General features: G+C 45.5%; 1 protein-coding gene across 9 annotated transcripts in view; it reads right to left on the reverse strand.

Annotated features, from left to right (window-relative positions):
• abr (ABR activator of RhoGEF and GTPase) overlaps positions 1 to 22,487 on the reverse strand; it is a 103,509-nt gene that overhangs the window by 2,396 nt on the left and 78,626 nt on the right. For 8 of the 9 annotated variants that reach the window (XM_061701735.1, XM_061701734.1, XM_061701737.1 and 5 more), the window contains 6 exons: positions 3,936 to 3,995; positions 3,630 to 3,739; positions 3,126 to 3,265; positions 2,297 to 2,431; positions 2,112 to 2,217; positions 125 to 278 (listed from right to left, as the gene is read on the reverse strand). In XM_061701735.1, the coding sequence (XP_061557719.1) occupies positions 125 to 278; positions 2,112 to 2,217; positions 2,297 to 2,431; positions 3,126 to 3,265; positions 3,630 to 3,739; positions 3,936 to 3,995 (705 nt within the window). Of the gene's footprint in view, positions 1 to 124; positions 279 to 2,111; positions 2,218 to 2,296; positions 2,432 to 3,125; positions 3,266 to 3,629; positions 3,740 to 3,935; positions 3,996 to 9,178; positions 10,121 to 22,487 lie in introns of those variants that run through there. The other variant, XM_061701743.1, reaches the window with a different exon arrangement.

The following is a 22,487-nucleotide window of genomic DNA, read 5'->3' on the forward strand; positions in this document are numbered from 1 at the left end:
TGTTATGTATGACCTGCCGTAGCCCCGCTTAGTTTTTTTTTTTTTTTTTAATAGCCCAGCTGTTATTGTTAATATGCACAGAGAAAAACTGTAATATGATGTGTATTATTGTCTGTAGGGCTACCTGCGCCATGACGTCGTGCGACCAGATGTCAGAGGCGGAGGTGATATTCAGCCCCTTGGTGCTCTCGGACTCTGAAGGTCTGAGCAGAGTGGGGCCAAATACTGTTGCCAGGTTATGGAGGGACATCTTGTTGAGGGGCTCCTTCTCCGCCACCCTGTGGAGTCAGACGAGGCGAGCGTTCAACACGAGGCACACCGAACAGCCAAAACATTGGGTACACTTGGACAATCTAGTGCGATCCGGTACAGGGGGCCGCACGAAAAGTCGGAATTTAGAAAAACAACTCCAATGGCGGCCAAGTTGGAGGAACCCATCCATCCACTGTCTATTGCGCTTGTCCTCATTACTGTTGCGGGTGAGCTGGAGCCCTTCGCAGCTGATGTTGGGCGAGGAGGCGGGCTACGTCCTGCAATGGCCACCAGCCAATCGCAGGGCACATTTAGACAAACAAGCATTCGCACTCCCATTCACACCCATGTCAAATTTAGAGTCTACAATTCACGTAGCGGTCCTGTTTTTCGAATGTGGGAGGAAGACGGCGTACTGCACAAAAAAGGAGAAAAGTAGGGAAAAGGATTCAAATGAGCGACCTTTGGACTGCGAGGCAGATGCGCTAACCACGACGACGCTGCACGACCCAAGGTGGACGTCTGTCAACATATAACATACACTTGCAGCTAATGCCTGAGCTCTCAATGTATTGTCGCTATATAATCAATCACTAGATGGCAACAAATGGCTATGAAACGATGGCAACCAAGTCCATCCATCCATCCATCCATTTTCTGAGCCGCCTCTCCTCGCAAGGGTCGCGGGAGCGCCGGAGCCCGTCCCAGCTATCACCGGGCAGGAACTGGTCGCCAGCCATGGATGGATGGATGGATGGATGCACCGAACTTGAAGGCGACATTTCCTCCACAAACTTCGTAAGTCTGCCTCACAGTTGAAAGGTTTTGGCTTCAGGCCCTTCCGTGTGAAGCTTGCATGTAAATAAAATAAAACTTACTTCTTAATTTGGTTAGAATGTGTACTAGTGTGGAGCTGCACTGAATTCTCCTGTCTCTATTGTTTGGACTCAAGTACAGGAGCTAAATATTAGAAACTACTCCCAGTATGATGCTGTCCAGTTTTACACTGCAAAACTGCACCCGCAATAATAAACGTTGCTAAAGCCTCTCAACATTAAATATTAATAATGATTTTATATTTAAAAAAAAAAAAAAGGCCGACTGAATATTTTGATCAACCTTTTTGCTGATTTTCTGACACGTTATGGCATCAATTTATGTCAATTTGAAAGAATGTCCTGTTTTGGACTAAAGGGATGGAAATTTACAATACCGGCCCACTCGTGCCAGAGTCGCATCTGCTCCATTTGCACACTGATTGAGGAGCATCTGCAACATTTGCACAATCGACATTGTCCCAGACGATCGCGCCACTCGTCACTTGAAACCGCATCCGCTCCTCGAAGTCTCGGCGCCCTTTGCACGATGCCCATCGCACCGGACTGTTGCGACGTTAGTAGTCATTCGAACTGCTCGAAGCGCTCGAGGACTCTGCATCTTTTTGCACAATCGTCAATAAATAAATCAAATATATTGTATTACCAGATTATAAATATATTGCATTACCAGATAACTAGCAACCCTTTATTGCTCAGTGACTGTTTTTCTCAATGTCTTTATGTCTCAAAAGTGTTCTGTCAATTGACTGTCTGTTGTCGCACCTGAGCGGCTCCGACTACCGGAGACGAATTCCTTGTGTGTTTTTTGGACATACTTAGCAAATAAAGAGGATTCTGAAATGTACATTCTTTTTAAAACTGACGAATCGAAATAAAAAATTGGCAGATGAATCGATGATTAAAGTCATCATCAGTTGCAGCCAGAATCTCGAGCTCAGCTCTCGTCTTCTATCTCCTTAGAATGTGATTTTGCCATTAAGGCGGCACACAATCTTCGGGTGGCCGGTGGGATGAATTTACCGTTTGAGGTGCTCCAGCAGAGTGAGGAAGGTCATGAGGTTGGGGTCGGGCAGCGAGCGTAGGAGGTGCATCATGCAGTTCTCCTTGGCCGCGGGGTCGGACAGAGCTGCGGAAGACGGAATACGCATCACGTGCGATCGTGTCGAGCAAAAAAAGTCCCGCACTGAGGTAAAAACCCGTCTCACATATTCCCTCCATGAAGGCCGGGTACAGGCGGTCGGTGAGCAGAGGTTCCGGCAGCTCCCTGAAGTACAGCTTGAGGGTTCCCGCGATGGCGTTGATGTCCATGTCACTCAACATCACCAGGATGTCTTTGGTATCTAGGGGTCAGCCGGTCCCAGTTACAAAGCGGAGACAGAACCCTCAATAACAGAGCTGCTTTATACTCTAGTGGGATGGCGGCGACTCATGCAGGCAAGCTCAAAAATCACGTGAGGAGGCGCCCACATCATGCGCAACTTCAGCACCGCCAGTTCATAGAAATCACAAAACCGCCTGGCCAACAAATCCTTACAAACGCGTCTCTTTTGATAAAAAGAGATAAGTTGCACAGGTACAGAAATACGGAACAAACAGTACATCCTCAGTCTCACAAATACATTTGACGATATGAAATCGTTAAGGTCAAATACTCGTCGATAGTCAAAGAAAAGTCTTTCATTTCCCGTGTTACAAAGTAAGTTGCATCGCGTTCACATTACGCTTCGGTCATCCAACTTGAGACCGAGTGTTTCATTGTTTTTGCCTTTTGAAAATGACCGGCAGTCAACAAACGTTTCAGGATGGCAGATTCTTTATGTTCATCGATCATGTTTTTCAATTATCATCTCAAAACAGTTTGGAATGCCGAGCAAATCAGAAGTCCAGCAGCATTCTGTAGCCTGAAACGTGTTGCTTACAAGACAAAAAGATCCAGTTCCCTTTGACTTCTTTAGTCTCGGGAAGTTGACTCATTTTCTCCGTCGTACAGTGCTGTCCTCTGTATTAACATGGAGAGTGAGAAAAAGTTCTTACTGGTGTCAAATGCCGTTTTGAGGGCCTGGATGTCAGTGGCCACCCCGGAGATCCTGTAAATTCCCACCTCGTCGATTCCCCTCTTCTCCACTTCCTCAATGCACTGGCGGACGATGTAAGGCACCTTGGAGCGCTCGCGCCTGCAAACGGCACAAACACGCCATTGTACACATCTTGAGAACGGTCCTCGCCATTTCATATTGTTTCTCTTGGAACACTTCCTTCCGCGAGGAACCCAGTTTGATATACGGTAGGAGCTGTATGGCGGGCAGGAGAGAGCAAACTGTTTTTGGACCCTGTGATGTACACTGCAGAGTTTTCTTTGTTTATAAGTACAAATGCATCTAAGTTGAAGACGGTGGACACATTTGTTTACTCTCGACATTCGGAGGAGCGCAGGTTCCACAGGCAAAGCCGTCGCGGTGAGCCTCAACGGTTGGAAAAGGGCCGACTGCAATTGTTAGAGCACATTTTGGTTGTTTGAATCAACAGAAACATACTCACTTTGTTACCACGTTGATTTTGACTCCAAACACACCGCTCTGTTTTTTGGATGGCGTCCTCTTCAAGCTCAGGTCCCGACTTGTAAACTTCATGGAGAATTCCACCTTGATCTAAAGAAAAACCAAAGCAAACGGTAAATTCGAAGAAGTATGCGGCAGCCACGCCTGGGCCCCTCTGACCCGAATGTTTTGCGATCGCTCAGTTAACGTCATATTTGAGGCTCTTGGTCCACTTCGTTTAGAAGTGGACGGATTGGCTTTCAGAAAATCAGCCGGAGGCCATTTTGTTTGACGTCTCATATCTTACCCCGTTCATCTCGATGACGTCCATGTGCCAGTTCTTGGACTGCACTGTCTGAGGATCCAGCTGGAAGACAAAACAGAGACAGAGAGACTTGAGTGATACGAAACATGCTGTCCGGACAAGGGTACATTATCGGCACGCAGAGCATGTTGCTTCTTAACGTGATCAGATAGCTGCCGCAAAGGGTGATCTGACTGATTCTCAGCGACGTTTCTTCCCGGAAGAACTTTCAATGGGAAGAAATACATTATCAAATGCCTTCATCCCAAATCTTGTTCCACATTAATTCCGGAGAACAGTTCCAAGAAAGGGTAGCTTTTCATCATCGGTGAGTTATAGTTCTGCTTTAGAAAATTATATTTTGTTCTGGGTAGAGTTCAGGTCTAAACAGCTTCCTACATGACAACCTTGAGCGACGTTTCCACTAAGCAGTACAATTCAGTTTAGTTTGGCACGGTACACTTTTATTTATTTATTTTTTTTTTTTTTATTGGTCCAGATTTATAGGAACCAAAAATGTCATCGAAATGCATTCATGAAACTACAACCCCAATTCCAATGAAGTTGGAAAACAGAATACAATGATTTGCAAATCATGTTCAACCGATATTTCATTGGATACACTACGAAGACAAGATATTGCATGTTCAAGCTGATCCACTTGATTGTTTTGAGCAAATCATTAACATAACAGCAAGACGATGCCAAAGCACATTCTGCACGCGTTACAACAGCGTGGCTTCGTAGTAAAAGAGTGCGGGCACTCGGCTGGCCCGCCTGCAGTCCGGACCCGTCTCCCACGGAAAATGCGTGGCGCATTACGAAGCGTAAAATACCACAGCGGAGACCCCGGACTGTTGAACGGCGGAAGCTGTACGTCGAGCGAGAACGGGAAAGAATTCCACCGACGGAGCTTCGACAATTCGCGTCCTCAGTTCCCAAACGTTGATTGAACGTTGGTCGAAGAAAAGTCGATGTAACACGGGGGGGGCCAACAATGCCCGGTCCCAGCTTTTTTGGAACGTGTTGCAGCCATCAGGATTATTTGCTCAAAACAATCAAGTTGATCAGTTTGAACATTAAATAGCAGTCATAACAGTAATATCATTGCAAATATAATAGTGAAATACCTTGAATGTATGACACCTATACAGTGAATGGACTGAGCCCTGCTGCGAATAGCGATTGCTTACAGATGACACAAGATGGCACTAAAGTTCTACATGAAGCGCCTCAACTTACTGCCACATAGTTTATTGGCACCAAGAGCCCACAAGATGGCGGCAAAGCAATACTGCGAGACATTACTTTAACCTAAGCAACAAAAGCAAGTAAAAAGTGTGCGTTTTCCAGCGGATAATGGAAGTTCCCCCCAAAATCTGCATGCATATGGGTCAATCCACAAATGCCGAACCGAGGAAACTTCAAAATGCTTCAAAATGAATGCTCTCCAACAGGGTTGTAAAAACAAAGTGGATCCTATAGGAGCCAGCGTTTCCACTCAGTCACCCTAACCCAAGCAAGTGCTTGGCCAAGAACTTTCCTTTACGTTCAGGATTCTCAGCAAAACTTTAGTGATGAATTGAGTGCTCAACCCTTCTGCGTGACGAATCGACCTCTCAAGCCGAACGCGCGCGAGGCCATACAAGTCCGAAAAAAAAATGCGCCGATGTATTTTAGGGGTCCCCAACACGTGCCTGCCACAACCTAACTCAGTAGCGCCCCCTGGAAAGATTGGGGAAAAAAAAAAAAATCACCCGATTCACACCTTAAACACCCCGGGAACAAGAAACAATAAAATACAGAAATAAAGCAACACATTTGAACGAGAACAATGTGGTCTCACTCCCGGTAAATCACATTTAATAACGAGACGATTTGTTTAAGTTTGTATTCCAGCCCAAAGGGGATGGGAAAATCCCACCCCGTGAAACAAATCTTTCAACGGATTCCGATGATTATGATCACGTGATAACCTACGATGATCTTGTGTTTCATATAAATAGATGTCCTGCAGCGACTATCCCATTATTCCAGCACTGAAGTTCTCTTTGTGGGGCCTGTGAGGGTTCGGGCTGCCTGTGCAGAGGAACACGCCGCAGCTCTCATCATAGAACACAAAACCTGCCACAAATGTTCAAGTTGGAGGTGAGGCACGTGCTTTTTCCTTACGTAGGAAATGGTCAATACCGCTCTGAGCATTTCAGTGAGCATGTCACACAATGCCGCTGTGCAATGTGGGCCACGTGTAGGCTCTACAGTGTATTCACGCCTTTGGACAACTTAGGGTATCCAAAGAAAACCCACGCACGTACGGCGAGAGCACGCAAACTCCTAAAAGAAAGGTTTGAGGATTCAATTACGCTGCTACATGCTTTGTGAGAAAAGGTCCTCTCGCAGCAGTCGACAAAAATGGGAAATAAGTTGACTGCGTGTTGCTTTCAAATGCAGCAGATAGCAGCGAGTTCGGATTCAGGCAAGGCGTGAGCTTAGGGAGCATCTTACAAACAACCGCGGGATTTGTATGAATAGAATTTTTCCAAAGGTGCCGATTTTGTAGAATTGGGAAAAACGTCAGAACTCATTTTTCAAGTAGTTCTATCGCTGCCTTCTCGCAAAAAGACCCCGTACGCTCTGTGATTATAACAACCACGACAATACACCAACTTTACTGTACCATATACTGTCGTACTGTTGTTGAGCTTCATCTGGCTAAAATGAACAGTCATTGTAAGCATCTTATATACTATAAATCTTGTTTGGATGCTCGGTATGAAAATGTGTGCCGATCCCATCCTGCAGATCGGAGAAATTCTGCAAAACAGCTCGCTGTTTGAAAAAAACAACACTAATAAGTGCGCTCACGGCAATATTCAAAAGGCATCTATGCGAGATTCATTTGGTTTGACTCATAACATTGCCGTGCTGACAGTCTATCCATTAGCTTCAGAGTGTTTATGATTAGTCTTCTAATTAGATGCAAGGCTCAAACTGCACAGCTTCGTTTATTAGGCTCACGGGACCAACGGGAGCGCTGTTCCAGATGTGACGCATCCCGCTCTGGTTCTTCACAAAGCGGAAGCAACCGAACCAATTTCACTGAACTTATTTACTACAAATAAGCAACTTTTGTTCATCTATCCATGCCAGCGACGTGTAGTGACAGGCGGAATAACGAAATGCTCTTCCACTAGATGACAAGAAGGTACAAATATACAAACTGCCAAAGATACATCGAGCTTTGTTTGCGTGCCCTAAATTAGACATCGGCACGACTCTCGAGACACCGAAAACTGCTCGTGACACAGTTAGGGAGCCTAAACATATTAGAAGGAACAAAATAGCTCAGCATGAGAATGGTGGTCACTTTTGGTTTTGCGAAATCCATCATCATGACTATTGTACTATTTCAAAATAAATAAATGGAAACAGCAAACCGACCCTAACCCAGAACGGAGTGATACAATGAATTGTCCCATCAGCACTACTCAAAATACCGAAAGGCAGCAGCAGGGGCAGAAAGTGGAATAACTGCGGATAAAACTGCTCGGATCCGGTGGTCTTCCACGGACGGGCGGGTAAGCTGTCACGACAGCGCTATTGTTCTCAACCGGAAGCTGGCCGAAAGGGCACGAAGAAAGCAAAAACCCAGCAAGCGGGTCAACAGGCGGAGAACACGACGCGTAACGACACATCGAGTATAAGCACGATCAGCATTTGTTTTCGTCCAATTACTGATCAAAGCCAGCCCTTCCGTCCTCATCCTCTTGCTCATATCGAATGTCAGTGTGTCTTTATTAGGTAACGCCTAAGGACAATTCCTTCATCGCTTGCATGTTGTCTTGAATTGGCAAGTGTGTACACAAATCGCAGGCTATTTGTACGAAACACAAATGAAAACAAGCTCATTCACTCAGTGCGTCACCCTAATGTCAATAATGGTTTTCTATCTTAGTTCCACACGGACCCTAAAACCACACATTTTGACAACCGTATCCTAAACTAGCAACAAAACCCTGTGTGAGTAACCAATTAGCAAGCAGGACCAAACTTGTAACCTAAATCTCCCCTTGGGAAGTTACTTGCATGGAAAACAGGGGGCAAATGTGCACGTTACAGTTAATTAATGAACAACAACAAAGTACAGCATGTGAAATGCCAAAGGGGGATCAACTCTAGGAAATGGCCGACAGTACTTAAATTGAGCACAAGGGGGCTCTGATCTGTTGGCTTTGATGATTTTATTTTTTGTCCTGTTCGGCTGTTAGGTCAAGCAGAGTGGAAAATCTGTATCCCTTTAATGCCGGAACAGTTTAACTGTGTCACAGTGGAGTTTTGAAGCTTCCGCTGTGGTTTGTCGAGAATCAGACTTGATCAGTCGAACAGAACAAAGTTTCGAGAAGGGAGAGAGAAACAAAGACCAAGGACAAAGCACTAATTGTAAACAGGATGAGAGAAGTAAATCATTACATTATCCACAGCAATGAAATATTAAATATGAGTGTCGCATGGGGCTGCAGTGCTACACCCTGTGAGGGAAGGACAGGACGAGATAGAACAGGACAAGGACAGCAGGACAAGGGTCGTGAACCCGGCTGTACAACTGAAGTGTGGTGGCATTATTTATGTCAATTATAAAAGTCTACAGGACGAGAGTCTAAGAGAGCCGTTTGCATATTCATGAGTTATTTGTTGCAGTAAGGGGCGTGTGCCTGCGTTCTACATGCACAAAGGCTGACAGAAGTGTCCTGTAATTGCTGTGGCCGGCCGAGGACCCCCGCCCGGTCCGTCGAAGTGTAAAAAAAATTGTCTTTCACATGTAGTCGTACAAAAATTAACAACCCATTCCTAGAAATGCGCTTTATTGCGGTGGAGACTAGATGTTTAATTAATTGTACATTTGAGAAGACTACATTAACAACATTGCGATGAAGGCCATGGACAGAAAAGAAGCGTTGACATTGGAAATGACTGACGTGATCCTAATTTAATTTCCATTTTAAAAAGCTGCTTAACAGGGTTGTGATAAGAAACCACCTCGGATGGTCTCTTGAGATTGGATGAATAGACCAGATGACAAGAACAACAGTCCATTCTGTGCTGAATGACACCAGGCGGGGAGGACAACACTCAACTAAAAAGTCGACAGATGGAAGTGGCAACGGAATGACTAGGAGGAACAAGTATAAGAGCAAAGTGCTCAAAGGAGCGGAGCATGCGTGCGTGCGCATATGCGGGCCAGAAACCTTTTGTCTGAGCAGTTTGCTGCGGACGCGGCCCCATAGCTTGGCCCCGGTGTTGGTGTGTCTCTTGAGTACAGGGGTCTGCGGTTGGCCGGACAGGTTGTGTTGATTCTGGTCCACGCAGCACTGCTGATCCAGATGCTCGCATAGCGAGTTGATGTTTACGTCCGACACAAGGATCTCAGTCATCCCAAAACCTCAGGTGCCCTCTTCCAACAGACGCAGGTGGAGGAAGCGCGACTGGAAAGAGGAGGCGGGAGGGTGAATCCTTTCGTAGACTCGCAATGATCGATGGAAGGAAAAAAAACAATGTCTCCAGTAGATTCTGTTAGATCTTCACTCCCAAAATGACAACAAGAGCAATGGCACGAGGACAAGATGTTGCCATGGTTCCCTAATAAGCTTGGCGATCATTCCACCGAGGAGCTTGAGCCGCAGTCTCCTCGCTGTGTGCAGTTTGACTTCCAACACAGATAACACAAGCGTGACAGAGAGAGGAAGCAAGCGAGCGAGCAAGAGAGAGGGAGCGGGGGATTGGGGGAGTGAATTCTCCAGATGTTGGTGGACACGCCTCCAAAACAGAGGGGGAGCCACGGAGGGGGCAGAGACCCTCAATGAGCAGGAGCGCCTGCCGTACAGTGTTGTTGTTCGGCCATTTGACCTCTTGCCGACCTTTCCCAGAGTTGGTCACCACAGCCGGGAAGTGAGCAGCCAACAATGTGACGCGCAAAAAGGCCGATATGATTTATGAGGGAGAATAATTCATATGGACAGCAGGGAGATTTTCATGTGGATACAATGTCAAATAAATCCAGAATTCAAATACATTTGAAAAGAGTTTCAACTGAACTCGGCTTTCTTTTCCTCCCCCCTTCCTCTCTGCCTGCCTGTGATTTGAGAACCTTTTGTTGCACGCGCCTTCCTCACCGTGCTTCTGTACTTCCCATTTGCAGTGTTCCTTCCCCACTCGGGACGTCAGTCACGGCGAATGCGCTCGAACCCATTTACGCTACGCCTGTCTGCCGACGTTGAAAAGTCATCCGTGCGCACGCACCAGCTCGCAGCATCCAAGACACGCCAAAAGCGAATCACCGTCTTTATTCAGAAAGGGTCTTAAAAAGCCGTCTGTGAGTGGATCAATGGAGGCGCGGGAGGCTGAGAGCGCCTGTCAAACTCCCTCTCCATCCGATCTCTCACGTTCCTTTTGTACTAGAGGGCAAAATATTCCACTCAAGAAAAGACACCAGGTTGCATTCACAAAGTCTTTCTGGTGGGCTGCAAAGTCGTAATGAGTTAGCTGGTCGACTGACGCCTGCTAACGGTACACACAGTCCTGCGGTATACAGCGGAAGCTCTCGAGTCGAATGCCCCGGAGGTTGAGTACAATTTTGAGGGTAACCAGAATTTAGGAGACACATTTGAAATATTATATTAGGTAGTTGCAAAGTGCAAACTAGAACCAGCAGACATTCCAACGGCTTCTTCCCTCTTGCCATCAACTTCTTAAACAGCTAACCTGCAATTCCATTGCAACATGCTGCCAATTTCTTTGTGTCTTTTTCTGTCGGGCCAATTATATATTATACATGACTCGTGCGCTCACTGTCGTAGTCTCGCCACGCTGCACTATTTGCATATCTGTTGTTCACCGACACTGGTCACTCGTGCCAGAGTAGCATCTGCTCCACTTGCACACTGACTGAGGAGTATCTGCAACATTTGCACAATCGACATTGTCCCGGACCATCGCGCTACTCGTCACTTTAAACCGCATCCGCTCCTCGAAGTCTCGGCGCCCTTTGCGCAATGCTCATTGCGCCGGACTGTTGCTATATTAGTCATTCGAACTGCTCGAGGAATTGTCCAAAAAAAAATAAAAAAAATATCATAATAATGTACCGGCATTACCAGATACCTAGCAACCTTTTACTGCTCAGTGACTGTTTTTCTCAATGCTTTTCTGTCTCCAAAGTGTTCTCTGTCAATCGAATGTCTGTCGTCGTACTCGAGCGGCTCCAACTACCGGAGACAAATTCCTTGTGTGTGTTTTTTTTTTGGACATACTCGGCAAATGAAGATGATTCTGATGATTCCGATATGGTTCAATTAGTCCAGTGGTGGCTTTGCGCAAGGTAAGCAGAGCTGCACGGGGTTTGCGGGACGCACAGATAAGCAATAGCCAGCACTCGATTGCTCGTGAAGTTATCGGCACGGCGCAGAGGCTGTGGCTATTTAGCTATGATGTGTTCATAAAGTGTATGAACTGCTGCATTCAAATCTTGCTAGCAGTTTGAAAACTGCATATCCCCTTTGAATGTTTCCACTATCTTTAAGTGTGCTCACTTTTTTTTTTTTTTTTTTCCAAAAAATGTGTTTGTTATTATGATTCTTTTCTTTTTGACACACACTCTGGGCTCTGTCTCTGGATGAAAAAAGGCGCACACTCCCCCAGCAAGATCCAGCCCATTATTTGTGATTGTAATGAAAGCCAGAATCGCCATTGGCCCAGCAGCAGCTGGGACAGAATAAGGGCTTACATAAGACACGGCAGGCTCTTATAATGAACTGATTTCAGCAAGACGAGGAAAATGGTGTGTATAGAATGTATAGAATTCTTAATGGAATGGGAAACAGAATTCTTGAATTTGGAATTCTGAACAAATTGGAGGTTGACTGGCATCCCTGGGTGGATGGGGTGAAGGATTGTGTGCTGACTTGAGAGGCTCCCCACCACAAAAGATAATACACAAACATTTTCCAAGAGCTTCTGTAACAGAGATGCAGAAAAACGGTATGCTGTCTGACTGATGCAAAAAAAAAAAAAGAAAGATACAGCAAGTGATTCAAATGATTGATCATACATAGATTGTCAGGTCTGCAGAGACAGTAAGAAGTCTTAAAGTTTTATGAAGTCATTCCCATCTCACATGACAAAAGCAAAAAGTCATGTCTCTACAAGACGTCTTAGACCGCAGCTGACATGTTATCGTAGTGTCAAACAACTCGGGTTCCACAGTGAAGATAAACGGCGAGCAGCAACTACCTCAATGTAAGTGTCTTGTTGAGAGACCAGAGAGAACCTCAGCCAGCCCCTGCCGGAGTCTATTTTTAACCCCCAGCATTTACAAGTAGGAGACGTACACACTCCATGCGTCACTTTTGGGAAAGAATCTCTGGGAAAACTATTTGGGGGGGGGGGGGAAAGAAAACCCCGAGAGAGACATGAGATATTTTTGGTTTAGATGAGAGAAAAGAAGGGGGAAAAAAATAGATATGGAAATCTATCATCTGGGTGCATGTCTCGAGAACAATATTCTTTAACATCCAGAAAACAGAGAACTTACAAATACAATTTGAGAGGGGATTGTAACTTCTTAGCTTTCCATGACAATGCATCACCTCAAGCTAGCCTTTTATAATACCCTCTTTCTCCTGATTGGACAACTTAGCCAGTGCTGGCAAGCACCTTAACTTTCCTCCACAAAAGCAAAATACATTCAGCAAAACATTTCAACAAACCCCAAAATGTGAAAAGCAGTCCCGGGCAGAGCAGTTCAAAACGCTTGGAACCAAACTCCGCATTTCAGATCCATGGTTTTGATGGTGAAATGGGGTTTTTCCACCCAATGAACAGGAATCAATCGAGAAAAATGCACGACAGAGATGAATCAGTCGACGGCCTGAGCCTCCACTCCGCGTCAACACAGTGCAACCTCTGAAATCAAAGGCCTCCGATCTCTGGACAGCTTCCGATGTCTCTGAAAATGTCAATGCTTGGAGATAAATACGGTCACTCGTGATCAAACATCAAGAGTTTTAGTATGAGTGGTTTGGTAAACGTAAAATGAGAACTGTACGATGCGCATCTGGGACATACTGTAAATCCCTTTTGCATGAATGTTTCAACATTTGACACTTCTATGGCAGTTAAGACAAAATGTTACTTAAAACATTGCCTCGATGCGGACGAGGTTTGAACGGAATTATTTTCGATGGGAAAAGTTTGTTCCAAATCCAAACAAAGGAGGAGGTTGACCATGATGGCGTTTGGCCTTCGTGTTCGGCGTAGCTCTATTTAAGCACATGCAATATTGTACGCCCAGCAATGTCACCTGAAGTAAATGTAATGTAAAGTGTTCGGTTCAGCCCAATTCAACAATCCATCGGTTCTAAGCATTGGTCTCATAAAGGGCATCATCAGCACCTCCCCCCTACTGTTTTCGTGGCTAATGAAAGAAGCTCCTTATCAATTCAGCTTTTCTTCTGCTGTACAAGTATTCGTTGTAAATTGCCACTGCCCAACTTATTGGCTCTATCCATACGTTTTCTGCGTGGCTTACCCTGGTGAGGGTCAGACAACCACTGGCACTTGCAGTCCCACCGTCGCTGACCGGGAACTTAACCCACGCTGTACCACTCCGCCATCACCGTGACCACCTTTTGTATGCTTTGCTTTTTCAAATGGACACAGACGGCTGTGTAAGAAGGTGGCGCGATCTTTCCCGCTTCATACGTTGATCCCGCTCTTACGGCGAGTCATAAAAGAGTCATCCGCAGACCCGTTCTTGCGCTCGTGTCAAGGTTATACCGTTGGCGCCGTCTTCACTCTTTCAGCCATCGCCAAGTATAAAACAGGGTCGGTCAGAGTCCAACACGCCCCATCACATCGACGTCACGGAACGAACGCATCCAAATACAGTCTAGTGATTCCCGCCCTCTCAGACGTTGATCACGCCTTATTCATACGTTCTGTACAGCGTAACGACAGACGTGAGAAGGCAGAACACTGTGGTTCGCACCGCTGCACGGATGAGAAAAGTCTTTTGCCACAGTTGCACCCTACAAGATATTTAATTGTGCCAGGATAATATTTGGCCGAATCAAACTATTTCATGCGACTTTTTGGAAGGCGTTCACGCAGAGGGAGGACGAGGGCGGTTTGTAAAATCCGAATGATAAAAAGATGAAACGCAAAGGGCAGAGGAGTTCAACGAGACAAGAGTGCTTGCGGTCATAAGCGAATAAAGAGAGGTTGCTGCTAAACGCGGTCCGCGCGATGCTTGCCGGGGGCCGGCTGGGATGCCGGGCGCTCGTCTCCGCGGGCTCCATGTGACCTCACAGGTGGGGGCGGGCCGTCCCTGCCCGCGCGTGTGCCTTTAAGAGGCGGGGCCTGGTGGGGCGGCGTGTGAAGTCGGCGAGTCTGCGCGAGTGTCTGCGTGAGAGCTGAGGCCGACAGCAGCTTATGTTCTTCTTTTCTCCCAGCGTTCAAAAAGTGACTGGGACTTTCCCAAATGTGAGGGCATCACAGTAAGTAAGTACACTGTAAAAACCCATAGACAACAAAACACTGCGTCAAAATCTGTAATATAGCATAGGTACATTGTCGTTTATTCATTTTCAAAAATGATTTCATTACTAATAGTTGTTACAAGCCGCATGTGGCACATCTGCAACACGACATGGCATTACGCTCACATCATTTAGACCGAGCTAAAGTCATTAACATTTTAATTCCGAACTCCTGGATTTGCCTGAACAGATAAGATTATTTGATGGTGACAGTTTGAGCCCTGAACACGCATTTCCACAGGAAAATCAGTTCCCAAATTGATTGAAGCGCTTACACACAATTGCCTACATAGTGGAAAGGTGAAAGAGCAGATGGCCCTGAATGCTCTGACATCAAGACAAGTCTTCCTTCGTAATAATTGACGGGTAGGGTGGCACGGGGCCTCGTAAAGCCGCTCCCTATGACCGACCGGGCGAGAGGGGGGAGGGTTGAAAGAGTCCACGCTTTCTACTCCAAACTCCGTCTGGGACTGCGAGGTACTGACCTGCCAAGGAGCACAGAATTCCTGTTGATTCCACAATACCCCAGCCGCCTCCCTCTCAGAGGCTTTAGCGGTGCTCGAGAATAGAGATCAATTCACGGTTGCGCGCCTCAAACATGAATGTGAAACAGACCCTGCCCTCCATTCATTATGGCGGTGACAGAAGTTTGAGCTCATGACCACTTCTCTTGGAGATTTTGCTTTGGTAATGAAATCAGAACATAAAGACTTTTAATTTCATTGGATTAGGTTCGATCATTCTTTCATACACACGCAAATAACATAAAAACAAGAGAGGAAACCATCCGTCCATTTTCTATTCTGCTTATCCTTACTGGGGGTCAGGAGTGAGCTGAAGCTTCTCTTCCAGCTCCCCCAGCAGGGTACACTTTGGAGTGGTAGCCAGCCAATCGCAGAACGCAACAACAACAACAACAACAACAACAAAAAACATTCAACAGATTCATTGCAAATATCGCCCAAAATCTACTAATGCTGCCTAATACAAAACATGTAAGAAAATAAGTTGCTGTACATATACTGTACACATGTATTACTCCAGTAGCCTAACTACCTCATACACCTCTGGTTGATGATTGATGACTAATAATAACACAATTACATTCTTGTGAGGCCACAAATAGTCAAACAATATTGATCCCTTTTTATTTTTGGTGCCGGCACGTCTGCCTCGCGGTTCTGGGGACCGGGGTTCGAACCCCGGCCCCGCCCGTGTGGAGTTTGCATGTTCTCGCGTGCCTGCGTGGCTTTCCTCCCACATCCCAAAAACATGCGTGCTAGGTTGATTGAAGACTCTAAATTGCCCGTAGGTGTGAAGGGGGTTGTTTGTTTGTACGTGCCCTGCGATCGGCTGGCGACCGGTTCAGGGCGTACCCCGCCTCCCGCCCTAAAATAGCTGGGTTAGGCTCCAGCAGCCCGCGACCCGCGTGAGGCGAAGCGGTAAAGAAGATGGATGTCACTTGGGTAGCGAAAAATGTGAAATGAAACCAAAGGGTAACCGCATGATACCCGACGGACCTTTTGACTAAATCCTACATGCACCTCTGAGAGCGAAGTCCTCAATAGGCGGACTCTAGTCTCGACCCAGATAGCTTTCGATAGGGAAACTGAAATATTACACTGGTCAACAACAAATTTAAATCAAATTTCATATCTAATTTTTTTTTAGATGATTTAAGACAATTTTCACAAATATCACACTGGTTTTGCTCAATCAGGTCAACTTTTTTCAAGTTATTTTCACTTGAGAGGTTCCAAAAAAAACAACAACATGGTTCATGCCTTGAATTTTGAACAACGGTGACATAAGATTCAATTTAAAGTGAGCACAATTGGTAACATTTGATTCGTAACCTGTTAACAACGAGAGAAAGCGGATATTTTCGGATTCAACGATGCAAAATTAGAAAAACAACTTACATTTTTTTGTAACACAGTGTTACCAAACACAAAATGAAAACACTTGCAAGGAGCATGAAGAACACGCTAACACTGACATTGAAGCTGAAATCGGAGCTCCTGACATTCCTCACTAGGCCACGCCCTTTAAAGGCACAAGTCAAAACTCGGATACTACGGTGAGTGTGTGTGACCTTCAGGTTAACTACGTTTTCTGACTTTGAAGCAGTTTATTTCTTGACATTCTCTACTTTGTATATTGTATTTTGTTGTTATATTTACATTTTACAATCCAGTGCTGCTTTATTCAATGATAAACGTCACAAAGAAAAGGTGGCGTGCGGAACAAACTCAATTTGTAAGTCGAGCTAGCACTGTACTTGTATTAGTGTTGAAACCCCGGTCTCTTGAAATGTATTCCGATGAGCTTCAATTTATTCTAGACACGATGATCCGATCTATCCTCAACTGGACCCCGTTATCTAAACAGCGAGGAGATGCGTTGCATCAGTAGTCGCAAGCTGTCATGATCACATTTAATTGCAACGGTCTGTAAGATGACCCAGTCCTCCTCTTTGATCATGCCTGCCGCTTTCATTTTAACACGAGTTTGCGTTTGGTGAGTACGTGCGCGTGAGTGGGCCGCCAAGGGAGCGCCCCTCGCCGTACTGTGGGAGCGCAGAGGGTGGGGAAATCAGCCCCAGGCTCCTCGAAAGGTTCAGATGTTCTTTTCATCTAAGGCTTTGGGGGTGATCTTCAGCAGATTAACCGCGCCATCACTTATTAAACACTTTCGAACAAATGTAGCAAAGGCAAAGGAGAAAACAAGAAAATAGGATGAGGCTTTCATTAGCCTGTTTTGGGTTTCAGGGTGTGGTAAGGATACAGGAGAAGTGCTAGACAAATACATTATTTAGATTTGATTTTAACAGGCAGTCGGCAACTTCTAGAATTCAGATTTATTTTTTATTTGATTTTTTTTCCACACAGCTTAATTCGTGCAGTGTTGCAATGTATTTTGCAAGTGGCAATTAAAACAAAAAAGAGGATTGAGGACTCCCAGCATTCGGTGTTCTTTTTCTTGGCAGTTTGTGTTCTTCGCATTCCATTCCTATTACCACACCAATCAATGAACTGCATTGTGTCAAGCTCCGCCTTCTTTTAGGCTCCATTCCAATGTGATTGGTACCCAAACAGTGTGCTCAAGATGGTTCAGATTATTTTCGGTAAAGCCTCATTTGGTTACTCAAAACGTTTGAAAATACGCACAGTACCAAACTGTGCCTGGACTGTTTGGTAGAAACAAAGCTTTATAAAGTGGATAGTGGTGGACGACACCAAAAAAAAAAAAAAAAAAAAAAGCCTTAACATGATGATGTCAAGGGAATCTGCAATAATGATACTGACAGTATAACTAGTGATGACAGCACGCAGGTAGCAGTTTGTCTGTATTAATGCAAACATCCGTCTTCCATCGTACTTCTGCAACGAACCAGACCATCTATTGCCACGAGGAGCATTGGAGTGCAATTGTAGGACACAGACATAATGGCTTAAGACAACACCAGAGAACTAGTTTGTGGCGGTGTGCCTCCCTCCCTATTCCCGTATGAACTGGCAATATATCTGTCCTGATCACGTCGTACTGAAGCAGTCATTTCCATTCATGCGATTATGGCGTCCATACGAGAGAGTGCTCCAACAATGCTCGGTTGAGGAACTGTTTACTTTGGGGCTAGCAGCTAATTGTTCACCTCGTGTACCCCCTGAGCCTATTTTTGCTTCAAGTGATGAAACAAATGTGTCACGTTTCCACCTTTAGCAGTCACATTGTCTCAGTGTTGTGACTGTGTATGTTCGTGTCGTACCCGCTTAGAGACCGGGACCGGGCCATCTGTACAGCGTGACCCATTTCGAGTGACGAAGAGAAGAGAGGGCAGCTTCCCAGGATGACACGCTACTGACCTGCTTCATTTATTGACTCTGGAGAGTTCAACTACGACGGACTGCATGCAACCACCTGGAAGATTACATGAGCACAGAAGAGGAGGGAGGGAGCAGCGATGAAGAGGTGACCGGATTGCGCAACAGAGGCTGATGGAAAAGTGTTTCAAAGTAGGATTGCATATATTCATGTACACTACATCTTTACATATTTAAAAGCCCTTTTAAGGGTCATGTTATTGGAGTGATACCCATCGAGCTTGTTCTTTCTTTCTTTCTTGTATTTTCACCGATGGGGTCGACACTTTATCACCAAGGCGCCAAACTACATTTGTCAATTTGTCACGGATCCCTGCATTTGGCGCATGCGGCGGACACATGGCCAAACACAAATATCCCCCACCGCGTTGACGTCATCGCCAAACAGTCAAGTACATGCTGGTCACCAGAACCTGGCAAATGATCAGCGTTAGCTTTTTTATGTGTGATAGCGCTGTGAGATAACGATGTTAACTAACGGCTGTTAAGGCTGTTAACGAATGGTGGATCATTACCCAAACCTAGCTGCCAAGTCGGCAGACAAACTGTGTGCGCGTGCGACTAGTAGGGTTGGGCATCGTTCGAATTTGAGCGAATCCAGTTCCGATTCTGGTCCCCGAGTTCGATTCCGGTTCCAAACGATTCTCGATGCCAATTCCTTTAGGGGGCTGGGTCAAAAACGTTTGCATGGTGTAAATAAAGGGTGTCCAAATGATGAACATTCATTTTCTTAGCAGCCCGCAGTCTGGACTAAAATGAACATTTGACTAGAGGTTCTTTATAACCAGTATCAATATCAAACCTATGAACTAAAAGGCAATGTGTGTGGAACTAACCCAATTGGCTTAATATTCATGAACTAATGTTTCAACTAAAAGTTAGTATAGCAGTACAGCATTGTTAAAATGTTTTTTTTTTTTTAAAAACCGTTTTAACTATTTTATTTTATCGTTTCACTCACCCAGTTGACTGAGAGTTGACTTCACTGACAGCATTGTTAAAATAACTACTTTAGGAATGCTATATAGCTGCCCCTGTATTCAGTTTCATCACATCAAATGGTTTATAGGTGCAAGTTTGAACTTTTGACTTCTTGTTTTAAGCTCGCAGCCTTTTATCGTGAAGAGTAAACACCGGAACTCGGCATTTTGGCACGAAAAGTAACTTCACACGGCACCGGTGATTGTTTTTTGTTTATTGATTTTTTGAAATGGATGGAACCAAATGCTCTAAAACGCCGATTCCTTTCCCGACCCGCCGACGAGGCGCACGGTTAGTGCTTGTGATACTGTGAGACAACTATGTGAATTTTGTCCCAATTCATTGTGATGTAAAGTTACTACGGTGAAGTTTTAGTCCAATGTTACGCTTTTTTGTTTGTTTTGTCATCGCCGCTTACGTCGGCTTGAAGACTAAAATAAATGCGAACAACCATCAGTGCAAAAGTGCAAGCAACCGTTTACCTCGTAAGCTGTCTCAACGTTGGGTTAGACGTATATTATTGTTTCCCCTCCCCCAAGTGACAGAGTTGACTCGAGTGAAGCGGCGAGGCCGAGGCTCGGAGCGCGTCAGACGCTACGCACCGCAAAAAACTCTTTTGCACAATCTAATCTTATTGTTGCACTGAGGCAACTGGTCATTCATCGTACGAAGTTAAGACAACACTTTTGTTCGGCGCCGCTGCCGTTGGGCACAAGAACGTCATCGTGCCCGTTCTTCTTCGTTGCTTTTCGCCGCCAACATTTTTTAAATTTGAACGGAACGTTGGTCCCGGTTCCAATCAGTTCTCGATACCCGATGCCCACCCCTAGCGGGTAGTACTGTACACAATTCGGCTTGCTCGCAGACATACATTTCTTCTATTTGGATTGATTGCTCTGTGATCTGTTGGTAATGCCTTAGGAGAAAGTACGGCGAACCTTACGCTCACACAATATGGTCATTCAGACAGTTGTGTCCATTCTTCTCCTGTTAGTATATCCGTTTTAAGGCTACAACATTTGCGGGCATGACGAATGGAAGAGAGTCACCGCGAGAAGATGCGCCAGCAGCGTTCTAATATACAGCTCTGCCGTATGTAGAACCACTTTGCATTCCGATGACGGCGGTAGAAATAAGTCGACGAAAGCGCCAAAGTGTGCAAGCAAGTCGTGTTGTGTATACCGGCAACAAGACTAACATGTCAGCTCATCTGTGAAGACTTTTTCTCCATGCAGCTTTTAAACAGCTTTACAGTGACGAGGCAAAGAGGGCATACGCCACCAGACCACCAGCAATACTGAAGGTTACGCCTCTGTGTATTTTCAAAAAGATCTTTCTCTGCCAAATAAATAAAAACCACGTTGGCTCTTGTAATGTCTTCTCGTTTGCAGCCAGAATCTCACCTAGTCTTACTGTCACAATGTGTCAAAAGTCCGACTGCTCCGTTCTTTCACTTTTAACCTAATTATAAAAGACGCCATTGAGTCAACGTACACTGAACCGAAAATCGTGACCACAAACCCGAGAAGAAACTGAACCGTAGATTTTGTGAACCGTTCCGCCTGTAGTTGAAGCTGAACGGCAGCAAAAAGCTACTCCGGTACTCTGAGCACATCATTCTTCAACAACCATCTCAGAGGCCGCTCACGGGGTCTGTCCTCGTCTCTTCTGCCCTTTTTATCCCCATCTTGTTTTTAATGTTTTCCTCTAAATACTAAAGACAAAACCATTTGCCAGATATAGTATGTTGAAATAATAATAATCAGACAGTCACACTGTATGGCCCAGTGCTAGCTCGTCATACAGATGCACGTGTCATCAGTTCCATCAAATTGGAATGCAGTGTAGACCCTCATTAATATATGCCTTGGAAGCAGCAATCGTTTTCTTCTCAGTCTCATCCAGGCCAGTCATTTTAAAGCTCCCATTTTTCTTTTGCCCATAAACAATGTAAAAACTGGGGACCAAAAAAAAAAAATCAGTCTGGGGTCAAAACCTCATGATGACATGAAGTGCGCTTCAGATAAAAATCAACTGAAGGATCACGTGAGACACCTTGTGTTGTCATGACAACTGGTCTGGAAGTGACAGGCAAAGAAAACCTCACCAGGCTTTCGAGGAGGAGCTAAACTCTTGTCCTTTAGTTTATCTCAACTTCTATTACTTGGTATTTGGATTTTTGTGTGGAAACGTGTGCATGCTGGTCAAAAAGAAAGAAAGAGCGGCCCGCTGACCTGCTCGCATCGTGCTGACTACGTCAAATTTCCTCATGTTACAACTGGAGTGAGCCAAGGAGATTCAATATACCCAAAACACCTCCTCTGCATATCGTGAAACTCAGCACATCCTTCTCCCGGCGGTTACGCAACACATTACATAACCCAACCGATGTGCGACTCTGTGTAATAGACGTGCCTCCCTCATAAACGCCCACTCGCCTCACTGAAAGAGAGAACAGGTACACACTTGAGATATCGCCTGTGCCACATGAACATTCGATGCATCGGCCAGGGACATTTTCGAAAAGATTGCTGCGATACATTCATCACTACGCGGTGGTTATGCAACAGGCTGCTTCAAGTGACAGAAAGAGACCACTTGAGATAAGAAGGCTCCGATGTTTTCTGAAGCCATTTAAACTGTTTTATAGTTAATTGTTGCATGACGCGGCACGGTGGATGACTGGCTAGAGCCTCTGCCTCACAGTTCTGAGGTCCGGGGTTTAATCCCGGCCCCGCCTGTGTGGAGTTTGCATGCTCTCCCCGTACCTGCGTGGACTTTCTCCGGGCACTCCGGTTTCCTCCCACATCCCAAAAAACATGCATGGGAGGTTAATTGATGTCTCTAAATTGCCCGTAGGTGTGAACGTGAGTGCGAAGGGTTGTTTGTTCATGTGTGCCCTGCGATGGGCTGGCGACCAGTTCAGGGTGTATGCCGCCTCCTGCCCGAAGATAGCTGGGATAGGCTCCGGCACGCCCGCGACCCTTGTGAGGAGAAGCGGCTCGGAAAATGGACGGATGGATGGATAGTTGCGTGACTCAACTGTGGTAGGATACTGTAAGTCGCCAACGGTTAAAGAGTGTCTCTCCGTTGCCGTG

Source organism: Phycodurus eques, chromosome 17, assembly GCF_024500275.1.
Source record: "Phycodurus eques isolate BA_2022a chromosome 17, UOR_Pequ_1.1, whole genome shotgun sequence".
In the NCBI taxonomy this organism is placed as follows: domain Eukaryota; kingdom Metazoa; phylum Chordata; class Actinopteri; order Syngnathiformes; family Syngnathidae; genus Phycodurus; species Phycodurus eques.